This window comes from Schistocerca americana, chromosome 4, assembly GCF_021461395.2.
Source record: "Schistocerca americana isolate TAMUIC-IGC-003095 chromosome 4, iqSchAmer2.1, whole genome shotgun sequence".
In the NCBI taxonomy this organism is placed as follows: domain Eukaryota; kingdom Metazoa; phylum Arthropoda; class Insecta; order Orthoptera; family Acrididae; genus Schistocerca; species Schistocerca americana.
The window spans coordinates 277,688,605-277,706,016 of record NC_060122.1 but is presented as its reverse complement, the minus strand read 5'-3'; the positions used below and the strand labels follow the sequence as shown (position 1 = coordinate 277,706,016).

Genomic DNA, 17,412 nt, shown 5'->3' with positions numbered 1-17,412 from the left:
ATACAATGGAAATTTACTGTAAGTGTTCCTCGTCTAATTTTGATTTTCTTGTGATCTGGGTGCGATTACCCCGCTACTTATAGGAGAAATCTCATTTCAGTCTCCTTAGTTTGTCTTCTTTCGTCAAAAGTTAGACTCCAGCTTTTGCAATTCATACAACAATAAAGGGAGAACAAAATCTTTGTGCGGTTTGAATAGGTTTTCCCTTTCTAATTTAAGTTTTCATGTTCGTTGTTTTGTACCACAGAAATGCCCAAATATTTTGAAGTTTGTTCCAACATCTTCTAATTTTGTGTACTAAAGACAATACCTCGAATCTTTAAATCCGCTTATTTGACGATTATTTGTCCACTAATTACAAATAGTTCTGACTGACTAAATATTGTCAGACAGATAATGATGACGTAGCTCACGAAATACGTAGGTGGGTGTTAATATAGCGTTAGTGTGTGTTGTATGGCGAATAGATATAGCAGTTAACTTAGCAACCACAATCTTAGGCCCATGAGATAAATGATGTTCATATACATTTACATAGTTTGCTTACTATGGCGCCTCAAAGAATGTATTAAACTGCGGGCGAGGTAACGAAAGGTACGAATGGTTTTATTATTTACCCTTACAATGACTATGAGAATATGATTCACGAAATAGTATTTATTATAAAGCATCAAGTCTCAGTTATAGACGCTGCTTCAGCACGCAGTCTTTTTTTATCCGTAGTTGTCAGCAACATATTGTCCGAAAACACGAATTGCTTCAAAGAATGGTGTCACAATGCTGAGGATGTCGGATGCTGGAGGGTCGAAACCTGTGTCTCCGCCACCAGGCAGTTCAGTGACGAAGGAGAGGTTCACTCCGGGCACACCTTTCACCCAGTCGTTGCTCACGCCAGACGCTGCGTCTGTGAAAACAGGGGTCGTCCAAACGGTTAGAAACACACATCTTTCTTATTATTCACACATATACGTCAGTCTACAAGAACAGAGAACGAAATCTTAGAAATTAAGAAAAAAACAACAAATTCTTAAAGATTAGAAGCCTCTTGGGATTGTCAGGTTCGACAATTAAGTGATAAATCGGCCTTCATTCACAACTGCTTCTTGATCTACGCCTATATACATATTCCGTAAGCCACTGCATACTATTAGTCATTTTTTTCACTCGCAAACAGAGAGCATCAACACAAAGGTAGGCATAAAGTTTAATTATCGCTTCCAAAAAATAAAGTTGCATTTTCTTTTTATTTGAAAGTACATGTCTGTACTCATGGTACACTTTGAAATTCCCGCGCCTTAGTGCTATAGCATGCCGCTAGAGCTGCAAAACAAAATGGCACAGGGCTTTGATAAAGTGTATTATGGTTGCAATTCGTTTCTACATTACAGATGGAACAACACTACAACAATCCATGCTGAGCTGGTGGGAGTACGCAGGAGGAACATTTTGATTGCGTGACTGGCTGGTAAAATCTGCTGCCTTCAGGCATATTTAGAGGAAGCAAGGAGAGAATTCATCAGGGTCAAGGGAGACGGAGGAGAGGAGGATTGTCTGTAGTTGGCAGTCAGGGAGAAAGAGAACTCAGTATGATAGTTTTATGACCAACACTAAAGACATGTATCAACCACTGCCACAGATAAGTGGAAAGAAGTCTCAGGTAGGACTTGGAGCAGGAAATGTGTAGCACACTTCAGCTGACAATGAACCCCTTCAGCGCAATCATTAGTAAGGCTCAATTGAAATTGTTACGTGAACAATTATGACAGGAAAACTATTAGCTGCTGATGACTTACCATGTGCATCAGGAGGGTGACAGAAAATGAGTGTCCGGGAGGTGCAGAGATCAGCTTTCTATGAGATGTATGCGTTACACTTAACAAAAGGGACATCGTCGACAGTCAAGAAATGTTCAAAACAAACCATTAACTTGGACCATCAACACCGAATGAAAAATGGCGCGCCAACGTGATGACAAAGGCTCGCACCATCAAGATCGAAGGCGAACTTCTTGGCAGTTTACAAACTGTGCAGGGTGGTCAGCTGGGTATCCACCCTCAAACAATGCACATAGAATCGTATTGGTGTAACGGGGCGATGAAAACTGATGGAATGCGAAACTGTTTGTCGTAGAGGTTATTGTGAAACTGGCTATCAAAAATGTTTCAAATGGCTCTGAGCACTATGGGACTTAACTTATCAGGTCATCAGTCCCCTAGAACATAGAACTACTTAAACCTAACTAACCTAAGGACATCACACACATCCATGCCCGAGGCAGGATTCGAACCTGCGACCGTAGTAGACGCGCGGTTCCAGACTAAACCGCCTAGAACCGCTCGGCCACTCCGGCCGGCCGAAACTGGCTATCCTTTAGGCTATCATTTACGGAGTAGCTGCAGATAGTGCGGTAATATGTTACAGGCACGGAAAAAGCAACCATCCAGATTCTGAATTTGTCCGGTCGTTCCAGATGATATGAATTGCAGTGCCAAACGCTTTGCAGAAGTGATAGTTTGCTCTACAGCGACATAATTTTTATACGCAGACCAGGAATCAAGAAAAAGCAAGTATTTTGACCAGCTATTGGCCAAACGCGCTGCTCATACCGTTGCTGTAGTTCTCTTACGCCAATTTTCCCACTCTTTATTGCTGTGACGTAAATATTGCTTACTGCCCTTCCTATACCTCGGACACTTAAAAGGGCAGCAGGGGGCAAAGTACTTCCAACTTCACGCAGCACAGAAACAACGTTCCAGCTAATTTACCATCGAGATTAACAGTCGGCATAATTTTACACGAATGCGTTAAGACACTAATGTTAGTTGGTGTTTATACAACTCTCTTTGTAGCCGTGATTTCCAGGGTTCCTCTCATATGCATTTGCTCTTCAGATCCGGAATGGGTGGAGCTGAAAACAAATTCCTTACTGAACGATGGAATACGTTTGTTTATCTCATCTACAAATTTTCGGGCCGGTTCCGCTGTTTGCTGTACATCGTCAAGTTGACGCTTTGTTTGAAATTTGGTTATCTTACGTCTTCCAATTCTGTGGCACTGTTTGAAGTTACGCAGCCATTCACTGCAACTCATATCATGCACAGTTTGAGTGCATAACGTAATAGGTGACTATCAGGAACATTTTATAAATTATGTGGAGCATCCTTGAAAAGCGCAAACACTAATTTTTGCAACAAGTCTCCCATGGCTTTCTTCGATATCCGTAGTTTATCCGTAGCTACACAGTCACATCAAAATCTATGTATAATGCTTTTTTTTTTCCTTTTTTTACCGTGCTGGGGATGATGTTCCATGTAGGTAATTATGTTTAGTTCCCGCTCCTTGGACAGCGATGCTTCTTTACTACCTTTCACCTGTTTCCATATTACTTTCACTTGTTAAGCACATACTCGTACTGTCATCGCTGTATTCCTCATTTACACTGTCCGCACAATCGAGCGTATAGGAGACACCACATTCCACTGACTCATCATACAGAAACCCTAATATTGCATCTGTCACTTCTTTCTCACTCTGCGAAATTCCTTGGTTTCATTTCTGACGAAATTTCAACTTCGTAACTGTTGTTGTAGATATAATGCAAATGTTTGCTTTGTTTATGGTTGCCATTACTCTGCTTTGTGTCAACACCACTTGCACTGCAGCACTGTTGTGAGTACCTAGTTGACTAAACAGTTTAAATACGCTCCGTAGCCAAATGCTGCGCACACCACTGGATACCTCTAGTCCCACCCCCTGTTGTCATTAGCAGATATGGTAGACCATGTCCATTTTGGTCAATAGTGCGATAAGGTATGCCACAATGACTTCATCCGTTATCGACAATGTGACCACAAATATCGGCAGTGAGATGTAGCTGGAAAAGATCTTGGACTCTCAGACCATGAATGATGAAATCATATACACTGCAAATACAGTAAAATAGGATATGGAGAAATATCCCCAACTATAGACTTGCAAAAGATGTTTCTCAGAAATCAAAATTAAGGTTTTCAAAGAGAACTATCAAACCAAAGATGGGGTAAATTATACAAAAAAACTAATGTAATCGTGAAATCACTACCAGTATACTAAAAAGCAAATTGATACTGGCAGGTATTAGGAAGTCCTCACAACCCTTAAGTACTTTAGTTCCATAAAAGTCGCCGCGATGAACCAGAGTTCTTAAATTTCTATCATAGGTACAAAAATATGTATAAGATGCTGATTGCTGTAAAAAAAGTTATTTAATGATGAAATCATATACACTGCAAACATCAAATGCAAAGCGGTCTGTGATGTCATTAAACAGGAAACAGAGAGTGATAAACAGGGGAGAGTGGGACAATACTGACTGGGCAGACCAAACCGACCCCTAGAAGATTGCCTGTCAGGTGCAGCTATCGGGCGACAACATTATGAAGCACTGAAGTCAGCGATTATGAGAAGTTCGAAATTGGTTTCGTTTGCATACTGGCCATTGTTTGGATTGTGTGAATTTTTTGAGTTTTTGACAATTTCTTTTCCAAGTTGCACAAACTTTGTCTATGGTTTTGAGAATTAATACGCCAATCTGATTTACTATTAGGGAATAAGTATGGTTGGTTGGTTGATTTGGGATTTGGGAGGAGCGGGCCAAGCAGCGAGGTCATCGTTACCATCGGAAAGCTGTGCCCCTTCAAAGCATTCATCCCGGCATTTGTCTGAAGAGATTTAGGGCAATCACGGAAAATCTAAATCAGGATGGCTGGACGCGGGTTTGAACATCGTCCTCCCGAAGACAGTCCAGTGTGTTAACCACAGCGTCACCTAGATCGGTAAGAAAGTATTTTTATTCAGTGAGCTTAGTTATGTTTTTGTAGAAAAGCTGTGGACTCCTGGTCTAGGGGTAGCGTCTTTGATTCATAATCAAAACGTCTTCGGTCCCGGGTTCGATCCCCGCCACTGCCTAAATTTTGATAAATAATCAGCATTGGCGGCCGAAGACTTCCGGCATAAGAAGCCATCCTCATTCTGCCAACGGCCTTGTCAAAGAGGGCGGAGGAGCGGATAGAGGTTCAGGGCACTCTCTTGTCCTAGGGGTGGGAAATTGCCCCTAAAGGCGGAAGAATCAGCAATGATCAACGACATGAGGATGCAGAAGGCAATGGAAACCACTGCATTAAAGACACGTAACGTGTATCCACAGGACATGTAGCCTGTAATTGAAGAAGTGTCATGATGATCTCTCCATTGGCAAAAGATTCTGGAATAGTCCCCCATTCGGATCTCCGGGAGGGGACTGTCAAGGGGGAGGTTACCATGAGAAAAAGATTGAATAATCAACGAAAGGATAACGTTCAACGACTCGGGGCGTGGAATGTCAGAAGCTTGAACGTGGTAGGGAAACTAGTAAATCTGAAAAGGGAAATGCAAAGGCTCAATCTAGATATAGTAGGGGTCAGTGAAGTGAAGTGGAAAGAAGACAAGGATTTCTGGCCAGATGAGTATCGGGTAATATCAACAGTAGCAGAAAATGGTATAACAGGTGTAGGATTCGTTATGAATAGGAAGGTAGGGAAGAGGGTGTATTACTGTGAACAGTTCAGTGACCGGGTTGTTCTAATCAGAATCGACGGCAGACCAACACCAACAACGATAGTTCAGGTATACATGCCGACGTCGCAAGCTGAAGATGAACAGATAGAGGAAGTGTATGAGGAAATTGAAAGGGTACTGCAGTATGTAAAGGGGGACGAAAATCTGATAGTCATGGGCGACTGGAATGCAGTTGTAGGGGAAGGAGTAGAAGAAAAGGTTACAGCAGAATATGGGCTTGGGACAAGGAATGAAAGAGGAGAAAGACTAATTGAGTTCTGTAACAAGTTTCAGCTAGTAATAGCGAATACCCTGTTCAAGAATCACAAGACGAGGAGGTATACTTGGAAAAGGCCGGGAGATACGGGAAGATTTCAATTAGATTACATCATGGTCAGACAGAGATTCCGAAATCAGATACTGGATTGTAAGGCGTACCCAGGAGCAGATATAGACTCAGATCACAATATAGTAGTGATGAAGAGTAGGCTGAAGTTCAAGACATTAGTTAGGAAGAATCAATACGCAAAGAAGTGGAATACGGAAGTACTAAGGAATGACGAGATACGTTTGAAGTTCTCTAACGCTATAGATACAGCAATAAGGAATAGCGCAGTAGGCAGTACAGTTGAAGAGGAATGGACATCTCTAAAAAGGGCCATCACAGAAGTTGGGAAGGAAAACATAGGTACAAAGAACGTAGCTGCGAAGAAACCATGGGTAACAGAAGAAATACTTCAGTTGATTGATGAAAGAAGGAAGTACAAACATGTTCCGGGAAAATCAGGAATACAGAAATACAAGTCGCTGAGGAATGAAATAAATAGGAAGTGCAGGGAAGGAAAGACGAAATGGCTGCAGGAAAAATGTGAAGACATCGAAAAAGATATGATTGTCGGAAGGACAGACTCAGCATACAGGAAAGTCTAAACAACCTTTGGTGACATTAAAAGCAACGGTGGTAACATTAAGAGTGCAACGGGAATTCCACTGTTCAATGCAGAGGAGAGAGCAGATAGGTGGAAAGAATACATTGAAAGCCTCTATGAGGGTGAAGATTTGTCTGATGTGATAGAAGAAGAAACAGGAGTCGATTTAGAAGAGATAGGGGATCCAGTATTAGAATCGGAATTTAAAAGAGCTTTGGAGGACTTACGGTTAAATAAGGCAGAAGGGATAGATAACATTCCATCAGAATTTCTAAAATCATTGGGGGAAGTGGCAACAAAACGACTATTCACGTTGGTGTGTACAATATATGAGTCTGGCGATGTACCATCTGACTTTCGGAAAAGCATCATCCACACAATTCCGAAGATGGCAAGAGCTGACAAGTGCGAAAATTATCGCACAATCAGCTTAACAACTCATGCATCGAAGCTGCTTACAAGAATAATATACAGAAGAATGGAAAAGAAAATTGAGAATGCGCTAGGTGACGATCAGTTTGGCTTTAGGAAAAGTAAAGGGACGAGAGAGGCAGTTCTGACGTTACGGCTAACAATGGAAGCAAGGCTAAAGAAAAATCAAGACACTTTCATAGGATTTGTCGACCTGGAAAAAGCGTTCCACAATATAAAACGGTGCAAGCTGTTCGACATTCTGAAAAAAGTAGGGGTAAGCTATAGGGAGAGACGGGTCATATACAATATGTACAACAACCAAGAGGGAATAATAAGAGTGGACGATCAAGAACGAAGTGCTCGTATTAAGAAGGGTGTAAGACAAGGCTGTAGCCTTTCGCCCCTACTCTTCAATCTGTACATCGAGGAAGCAATGACGGAAATAAAGGAAAGGTTCAGGAGTGGAATTAAAATACAAGGTGAAAGGATATCAATGATACGATTCGCTGATGACATTGCTATCCTGAGTGAAAGTGAAGAAGAATTAAATGATCTGCTGAACGGAATGAACAGTCTAATGGGTACACAGTATGGTTTGAGAGTAAATCGGAGAAAGACGAAGGTAATGAGAAGTAGTAGAAATGAGAACAGTGAGAAATTTAACATCAGGATTGATGGTCACGAAGTCAATGAAGTTAAGGAATTCTGCTACCTAGGCAGTAAAATAACCAATGACGGACGGAGCAAGGAGGACATCAAAAGCAGACTCGCTATGGCAAAAAAGGCATTTCTGGCCAAGAGAAGTCTACTAATATCAAATACCGGCCTTAATTTGAGGGAAAAATTTCTGAGGATGTACGTCTGGAGTACAGCATTGTATGGTAGTGAAACATGGACTGTGGGAAAACCGGAACAGAAGAGAATCGAAGCATTTGAGATGTGGTGCTATAGACGAATGTTGAAAAGTAGGTGGACTGATAAGGTAAGGAATGAGGAGGTTCTACGCAGAATCGGAGAGGAAAGGAATATGTGGAAAACACTTATAAGGAGAAGGGACAGGATGATAGGACATCTGCTAAGACATGAGGGAATGACTTCCATGGTACCAGAGGGAGCTGTAGAGGGCAAAAACTGTAGAGGAAGGCAAAGATTGGAATACGTCAAGCAAATAATTGAGGACGTAGGTTGCAAGTGCTACTCTGAGATGAAGAAGTTAGCACAGGAAAGGAATTCGTGGCGGGCCGCATCAAACCAGTCAGTAGACTGACGACCAAAAAAAAAAAGTAAAGATAGCCTACCAACTGTTGCTCAATAACTTCAAATCGCCATATTTGTTTCGTTGTGTACTGTGGGGCAAATCCGTAGATCGAAGATCGGTTTTGCCGTACAGTGTAATACCACTCAATTCAGTGCTCTATTATACGACTTTATAAAATAATTAAAACTCTGAATTAGTAATCTTAAGTGTTTCATTAAATTTACTCTAAATGGGGATGGAAGTTAACAGGAAATAAAAAGGCTTTGCCCAAATTTTTACTTTTTACTTAACACAAAACTGTTTTACTTGTTACACAAAAAAGTTAAAGCCGCAGGAAATTGGTGTTTTTAGTAGGGCCTAAGGCAAGTAGAAAGTTCTCTTCAAATTAACAAAGCAACTTCTTTAATTTTTTAATACTCACGGCAAATACTGTTGTGGAATTTTTATGTTCCTAAATCTAACGCACCTGCAATTTCATTTCAGATATGGTGAGGAGCTACTCGCTGAGGAACAACTCGGCAGAGTTTGTCACAACAAGGAATGAAGGAGGCAGTGAATGCAGTCCTTGAAGGATAGATGGAGTACACTGCACCATGTGAATCCTTCAACATACCTAGAACAACCATGATTTTCCGGATGAAAAAAGCGTAAAAAAATGAAATGAGGTCTGACCTGGCATCTGAAAAGCGATTAGGTGGCTATGACACTGTGTTTTCTGAAGCTCAAGAAAAGGAAATAGTTGAGTGCGTATTATTTATGAGAGAGACTGTTTGGCCTTACAATTTCTAATCTACGCCAACTGGCATTTGATTTAGCATAGAAAAATATCATAAATCATACCTTTAACAGAGTCGAAAAAATGGAAGGTAAAGACTGTTACTGCGGTTTCGTTAACCGACATACTGAATTAAAACTAAGGTTACTTAGCTTGAGTTAAAGGTTTTAATAGAGCTGACATTGGGAAATTTTTTGATCTTTTGGAGTCAATTTATACGAAGTCCAAAATTGAACCAAGCGATGTGTACAATGCGGATGAGACAGGGATTCTCACAGTCCCAAACAAACCTTGAAAGGTGTTAGCCTTCCGAAAAAAAAGCTGGATGTTTATCTTCTGCAAAACGTGGTGTACTTGTTACTTCAGGAATATGTATGATTTATCTGGGAAGCATATGCCGCCAATGTTTGTATTTCCCAGGAAGAAGGAAAGTCCGCTGTTAACGAATGATGCTCCTCCATGATGTTTCGCTTGTTATCATGACTTGGGGTGAATCAATAAGGACACTTTTCAAATCCGGCTTAAGAAATTCGTCGAATATCCTAACCCTTCACTGGAAAAATCAGTTTTGCTAATTTTGACGGATATGAATCACACACCTCATTCAACCCATAGATGGCCCCTTTGAATGCATAGTACGGAGCAAGAAGCTAGGCAGTGGTTAATTGGGAATCCTGGACGTTGCATCACCATCTACCAAATCATTAACCTTGTGAATAGGACTTTTACAAGAGCTGCTCTAATACAGATTCCCATAAACGGCTTCGAGAAGACCGGAATACAGCTATTCAATACAAACGTGTTCCCTGATTACCTGTATGTTCAATGTGAAACTACTTATAGGCCAGAAGAATTGGATTCTACAAACTGGCAGCCATCAACATCAACAGATTAGATTAGATTAGATTAATACTTGTTCCATAGATCATGAATACGACACTTCGTAATGATGTGGAACGTGTCAGGTTAATAAAAGACATCTGTACAAGATATTACATTGCACAAAATATTGGATGTGTTTTTTTCCCTTAATTTTTATCTAAAAATTCAGCCAATGAGTAGAAAGAGTTGTCATCTAGAAATTCTTTTAATTTATTTTTAAATGTTAGTTGGCTATCTGTCAGGCTTTTGATGCTGTTTGGTAGGTGACCAAAGACTTCTGTGGCGGCGTAATTTACCCCTTTCTGTGCCAAAGTCAGATTTAACCCTGCATAGTGAAGATCATCCTTTCTCCTGGTTTTATAGCTATGCACACTGCTATTACTTTTGAACTGGGTTGGATTATTAGCAACAAATTTCATAAGTGAATATATATACTGTGAGGTTACTGTGAGGATCCCTAGATCTTTAAATAGATGTCTGCAGGATGACCGTGGGTGGGCTCCAGCAATTATTCTGATTACACGTTTTTGAGCAATGAATACTTTTCTACTCAACGATGAATTACCCCAGAATATGATGCCATACGAAAGCAGTGAATGAAAGTAGGCATAGTAAGCTAATTTACTGAGATTCTTATCACCAAAATTTGCTATAACCCTAATGGCATACGTAGCTGAACTCAGACGTTTCAGCAGACCATCAATGTGTTGCTTCCAGTTTAACCTCTCATCAATGGACACACCTAAAAATTTTGAAAATTCTATCTTAAGTCATCGAACACTGCACTAGGTTCTGCACAGTCCCAGGGCTCTGCAATGTTCCTGAGTGTGGATTCTGGAATACCTGATGACAATCGTCTTCAGCCATTTACATCTGTGATACCTAATGCTACGTGATTTCGGTATTCAACTTCTGAAGCACGAAATGAAGAAGGGAACCAGCCTTCATTTCTGGAGCAGCACATTCACCACATACTTCATACGGGCCAACCCCACTAGGCCTACGAAAAAGACCATTGGAAGAAACAGGAGAATTTCTAATATCATCCAAATTACTAATGGCACCCCCACAAGAATAGGAGGGTTCACAAGAACAATGGAAGGAAAAAAGGAAAGACAGTCATCCTCACATCCTCACCTTAAAAATCAAAACTGGAGACAGAGGAGAAGAAAAAAGAAGACCAATGGAAAATTAAAGAAGTAAGAATGAAAGCTAAAAACAATGGAGCACTGGAAAAAGATACTAAAAGTAAAAGATATCCAAAGAGAAAGCCTTATTTTCAGTCTAAGCTCCAAACAAAATCTGAAAATAGCAAGGTAAAAGAAAAGAAAGTGGAAATTAACGTCGATAAAGATGACGACGACTTGAATGAAGAAGAGGCCTGCATGTTCTTCAGTGAATTATACTGTAACTCAAAGGACAGGGAGGGTGAATTCAGCGGTTGAACTGTAAGGAATGGGCCCACGAGGCCTGTACAAATTGTGTCGAAGAAGATTAAAATTTCGTTTGTGACTTGTGTCCTTAAAACTTAAATATAAGCTCATGTAGTGTTAATTTCTTATTTCATATTGATAAATGTCTCGTCACTTTTTAAAATTTCATTTGTACAGGTTTTTTTTTGGAAAAATTTTGGAACTTACTTTTTATATTTAAATCTTATGGGTTTCTGTTTTACCCCATCTTTGGGGTAAATGACAGGAAAAAAATCACAAAAATTAAACCACTTATAATCACATTATACATGAGTATCACACATTTTTAACATGCACATAATATTAAAAACCTCATTCTACAAAAAAAAAAAAAAAAATAGAAGAAGTCAGATTTTCATGAGATATAAGTTAACAGGCAGGTTTTGGCCCACTCTCAGCTACATAATAAGAGAGGGAGATAAAGTAAGAAATAATACCCGCCATCTAGTAAACTGTGTGAATGTGTATTTTAAGTATTACACCAAATGAATAACAAAAATTCCGAAAAACTATTATAAGCCCTATAAATAATTGAGAATTAAGAGCAGCGGTCAGTCACAGCACACGAAGTGAGTAAAGCTGTAGAAAACCTAAAAAATAAAGTCTTTAGACTTACTTTTCAATGCGACAGAATCTGAAGCTGCGACGAATTTTTTGAACGATTTCATGATGCCTTCAGCTACCACTCTCTTTATTTCATGTGCGATTGTACAATTTCGGTCTGAGGCCATTTTCAAGTATTTTATGGGTGATTTTTAGTAGAAAATTATGCTCTGTACATCATTGCTCGTATAACCCCATATTATTCTCATAAAATAAATCAGAGAAGTTTTACGCTATTTTAGGACCACGTTAATTTCGAGCAGTTGTTGCAAAATTTGTGGACTTTGATGAAGTACGAGTATGTATGCTGCAAGCAGAGTCTATAAGCTCTTTTAACAAAAATGGTCAATGAGTCATTAGCACCACGCAAAAATTTTCAGAGTATTTAAAACAGGCAAGAACTGAGCTTCTGCTAAAGCATGCTAATGCTGAAGACTTAGAAAACTACCGATCAATTCCTCTGATGTGATCATTCTTGAAAATAATGCTCATTTATAAAAGAGATTATTGAATTACTCGAATAAATACAACGTTCTACATTAATAACAGTGTGGTTACGAAAGTGATACAAGTATAGCACAAACTGAAATAGAATTCACTAAAGCGGTACTTGATACTCTTCTCAAAGATAAGTGAGTCACAGGCATATTTCTCGATATTCTTGTGGCTTTTGATACTGTTAAACACAAGATTCTATTAAAGAAAACATTAGAACTAAGAGGTGTAGCTAACGAGTGGTACAGACCATAGCTATCAGACACATACATAAAGTAGAAATAACACATACTTCAAATAAGCTAAACCTTTAGTAAAAGACTTAACAGAAGCAAAATACGTTAATATGAGTTCCTCAGGTTAGCATATTAGGAGAAATACTGTTATTAATATACAGCAACGACTTTCCCAACACTGCCAGTCAAGGTGAAAATTCTATTTCCTGATGACAGCAATAAAATTACCACTGAGAAAATAAGAGAAGCCCTCGTAGCGAAAGCAAGTGGAAACTTCTAGGGAGTTTACAATTTGTCAATGTACACCGAAGTGACATTGAACAAAAGGAAAATAAATGCCATGAAATTCATTTTTAAGAAAGAAAATGAGACTGTTAAATTAAACGTAATGGCACATCTATAGAGTGTGTAACAAAGACAAAACTTGTAGGAGAGAACATTTATTCTCAGTTGAAGTTATGTGAGATATTTGCTAACAGAATGTCATCAACATTATACGCCCTTAGAATTCTCTCATCAGCGTGTTAGAGGCAGCGGCTTTTAGTTGCACACTGCTCATATACATGCTCAGTTCTTCGCTATGGAATTCTTTTTTGGAGAGCAAATGCGCGAAATACGAACACTGTTTTCAGACAAAGAAAAAGGGCCATAATAATAATAACCAGAACTGGTAGTCGAGCAGATAGCGACGATCTGTTCAAAACACTGTAGGTTGTTACCTACACCCATACATCTTGGTTCTAGGCGCGCAGTCCGGAACCGTGCGACTGCTACGGTCGCGGGTTCGAATCCTGCCTCGGGCATGGATGTGTGTGATGTCCTTCGGTTAGTTAGGTTTAAGTAGTTCTAAGTTCTAGGGGACTGATGACCACAGCTGTTAAGTCCCATAGTGCTCAGAGCTATTTTTTTGAACACCCATACATGCGAGTAAATTTACCACTCAGTTGTGCACGTCAAAATAACATTGACAATTATTGCACAAACAGCTTTGTGGGTGGCTATGGAACAAGATGCAGACCAAACTTACATTTTACTAGAGAGAATACACGTAAGACTCTTTCTATCACGAAATAAAACTGTGGAATAAATTGCCAAAATTGATTAAAGGTATTACTGAACGTCCTCATTTAAAATGTTACCTGTACGTGTTAAGAAATACGTTCTATAAAGTGTACGGCTAGTCGTACGACGCAGAGCACGGTCTTGGTAAATATCGTAACATAAATAAATGATAATAACGACAATCAAACGTCTGTAACTTCACATGACACTCTCCCCTTTCTGCCCTCAGTATTGTCTTCATGGAGGGATGCTTACACGGAGGATTATGTCCATTATAATTATCCGGGCTGTTATGCCATGTTCGGTTGATGAATTCTGTGTCGATTCCCAACGTTTCGTCTCCGACTGCGGGAGACATCTTCAAGAGGGTCCGTAGCTTAATGGAAGGTCCAACACACCGGCTCGCTACTGACTGCCGCTAAATTACGTGTCCGCGCGCTCCCACGCCGCGGCGTGACGTCACGTGTTTTGAAAACGTCAGTGCAATTGGCCACTGTCCGTCGCCGTCGATGGCCGTTGCCATCACCCAGTAGTGGACGGGTGGTACACATCTTCTTTAACACCGGCATCCATATACCGTTTAATTTCACACCGGTTAAAGTTATTTGGGTGTTTAGCAATTTCGATTGCCTCCCTGTAGAGCCTTTCGTAATATCCGCTTGTGGCCGCTAGTACTTGCGTCTCCTCGAAACGAATATTGTAGTTCCCTGGCTGGAAAGCATGCTCCGCAACAGCTGATCGTTCCGTTTCTCCTCTTCTACAATTTCCCTTATGCTCTTCCAAACGTTTAGAAACAGTTCTTTTAGTGGTACCCACATAAACATCACCACAGCTGCATGGGATCCTATACACTCTAGCTTTTTCCAGTGGTTTGCGAGCGTCCTTGGCAGGCTTAAGGTATTCCTGTATCTTCCTGGTGGGCTTGTAAATTACGGTAATATTCCGCTTCGTCAAGATCCTCCCTATTCTTTCCGTTACATTTTTAACAAACGGCAGGAAAACCTTAGATTTTGCAGCATCCTGTACGTCAGTATGATTTCTGCTTGGCTGCCTCAACGCACGTTCTATTTCGGCGCACGAATATCCGTTCTTCATTAGTGCATTGTGGAGATGTTCCATCTCAGCGTCGAGCAACTCAGGTTCACAAATATTTCTAGCTCTGTCCGCTAACGTCCTGATAACACCCCGCTTCTGTTGTGGGTGGTGGTTCGAATCCCGGTGCAAATAACGGTCCGTGTGCGTGGGTTTGCGGTATACTGAGTGGCCCAAACTACCATTTTCGTTTCTAAAAACAAGCACATCGAGGAAATGTAATTTGCCGTCTACCTCCTCCTCCATTGTAAACTGAATTCTCGAGTTTATACTGTTCAGATGTTCGTGGAACCGGCTTAGTTCCTCTCTACCATGTCTCCACAGCACAAACGTGTCATACACGTATCGGAACCATACATTTGGTTTTTTGCTGGCAGTACCTAAGGCTTGTTCTTCGAATTTCTCCATAAAGAAGTTTGCAATTACGGGACTTAGGGGGCTTCCCATAGCCACGCCATCCGTTTGCTCATAAAACTGTTCATTCCACTTGAAGTATGTGGTCGTCAAACAACAATTAAACAGTTCTGAAATATGGGCACGAAAAATTCGATCCAGCTGTTCCAACACATCATTAAGTGGAACCATGGTAAACAGCGATACCACATCGAAGCTGACCAACATGTCCTCCGGCTGGACCGCTATGCCATTCAATCTGCTGATGAAATGTGTCGAATTCTTTATATAAGAGTCCGAACGGCCCACATGTGGTTTTAGCAGCGTAGTCAAAAACTTGGCTAACAGTAGGTGGGCGAACCAATGGCACTTAGTATCGGTCTTAACGGCACATTTTCTTTATGAATTTTGGGCAATCCATAAAGCCTCGGTGGTAGCGCAACCGAACTGCAGAGACCTTTCTGTACACTCTCTTCAATGGAGGACTTTTTTACTAACCGCGACACAGTTCTGAAAACGCTGTTAGTGGGGTCCTTATTCAGCTTCCTATATGCTTGCGGATCCAGTGGATCAGTAATTTTACTCCGATAGTCGGCCACATCCATAACCACCGTTGCGCTTCCTTTGTCAGCTGGGAGAACCAAAATACTATCGTCGTCATTCAGGAGTTTTAAAGCTCTACTCTCACCCACAGTTATATTACTTTTCGGCGGTTTTGCATTGGCTAATATTCTTACTGTTTCTATACGGATTTCTTCAGCTGTTACAGAATCCACACTGCGAATTCCTGCTTCTACACTGGCTATAATTTCTTCCATCGGCACAAAACGCGGACTAACAGCAAAATTTCCTCCCTTGGCAAGCACAGATGGCTCATCGTCAGATAACGAACTTTTGGACAAATTGATAACGGTCCGGAAAACGTCTAAATGCCGAACAGTCTGATTAGGTAGCAAATTATCAAACTTCTTCTTCTGTCTACTAGACGTTGTCAACATACGCTTCCCTCATAAACATCACCACTACTAGACTACTGCATGATACCATGGGGAAGCGTATCATTCATGTGTTCGTGATTGCACGCGGTACTGACCTGACTTATCTACTGTCACCATCAATCATTTGTCGTCCTTACCTCTCATTCTACAGATCGTAAACTGGCCAAAGCATTGAGGGGGCTTAGCATCCTGAATGTCATTAGGCCTAACGCCCATTTGATTGTAAATCTCACTTTGCACTGTTGGTGCTTGTATTAGTAAATTTAAGTATTTTGTACTCCGGAAGGAGTCGGCACAGAAAAAATGGGGGATCCGGCATTAGACTCAGAATGTCGGAGAAACATCATCTACCCAATTTCAAAGACTGCAAGAGCCGATAAGTGCGAGAAGCGTCACACAATCAGCTTAACAGTTCACGTATCCAAGCTGGCGACAAGAATAATATACAGATGAACGGTAAAGAAAACTGAGGATGTGTTAGATAATGAACAGTTTGGCTTTAGGAAAGGCAAAGCCACCAGAGGGGCAGTTCTGACTTCTGACGCTGTGGTTGATAATGGAAGCAAGGCTGAAGAAAAATCAAGTCACGTTCATAGTATCTGTCGACGTGAAAATAGCAACCGATGATGTAAAATGGTGCAAGAAGTTCGAAAGTCTCAGAAAAATAGGGGTAAGCTACAGAGAAAGACGAGTAATACACAATATGTACAATAACCAAGAGGGAATAATAAGAGTGGGAGAAGAAGAAAGAACTCTTATAACTGCCATCAGGTTTCTGTACAAATTGTAAATAGCCTTTCGCTCCCTGTATTTTACCCCTGCCACCTTCAGAATTTGAAAGAGAGTTTTCCAGTCAACATTATCAAACGCTTTCACTAAGTCTGCAAATGCTAGGAACGTAGGTTTGCCTTTCCTTAATCTAGCTTCCAAGATAAGTCGTAGGGTCAGTATTGCCTCACGTGTTCCAACATTTCTACGGAATCCAAACTGATCTTCCCCGAGGCCAGCTTCTACCAGTTTTTCCATTCGCCTGTAAAGAATTCGTGTTAGTATTTTGCAGCTGTGACTTATTAAACTGATAGTTCGGTAATTGTCACATCTGTCAACACCTGCTTTCTTTGGGATTGGAATTACTACATTCTTCTTGAAGTCTGAGGGAATTTCGCCTGTCTCATAAATCTTACTCACCAGATGGTAGAGTTTTGTTAGGTCTGGCTCCCCCAAGGCTG

General features: G+C 40.6%; 1 protein-coding gene across 1 annotated transcript in view; it reads right to left on the bottom strand.

The window, feature by feature from the left end:
* Positions 1-637: 637 nt before the first annotated feature.
* The window catches only part of LOC124613402 (carboxypeptidase B-like), a 79,152-nt gene continuing 62,377 nt past the window's right edge, over positions 638-17,412 (bottom strand). The window contains exon 7 of the mRNA XM_047142106.1: positions 638-904. Within this exon, the coding sequence (XP_046998062.1) occupies positions 714-904 (191 nt within the window). The 3' untranslated portion in view covers positions 638-713. The remainder of the gene's footprint in view (positions 905-17,412) is intronic.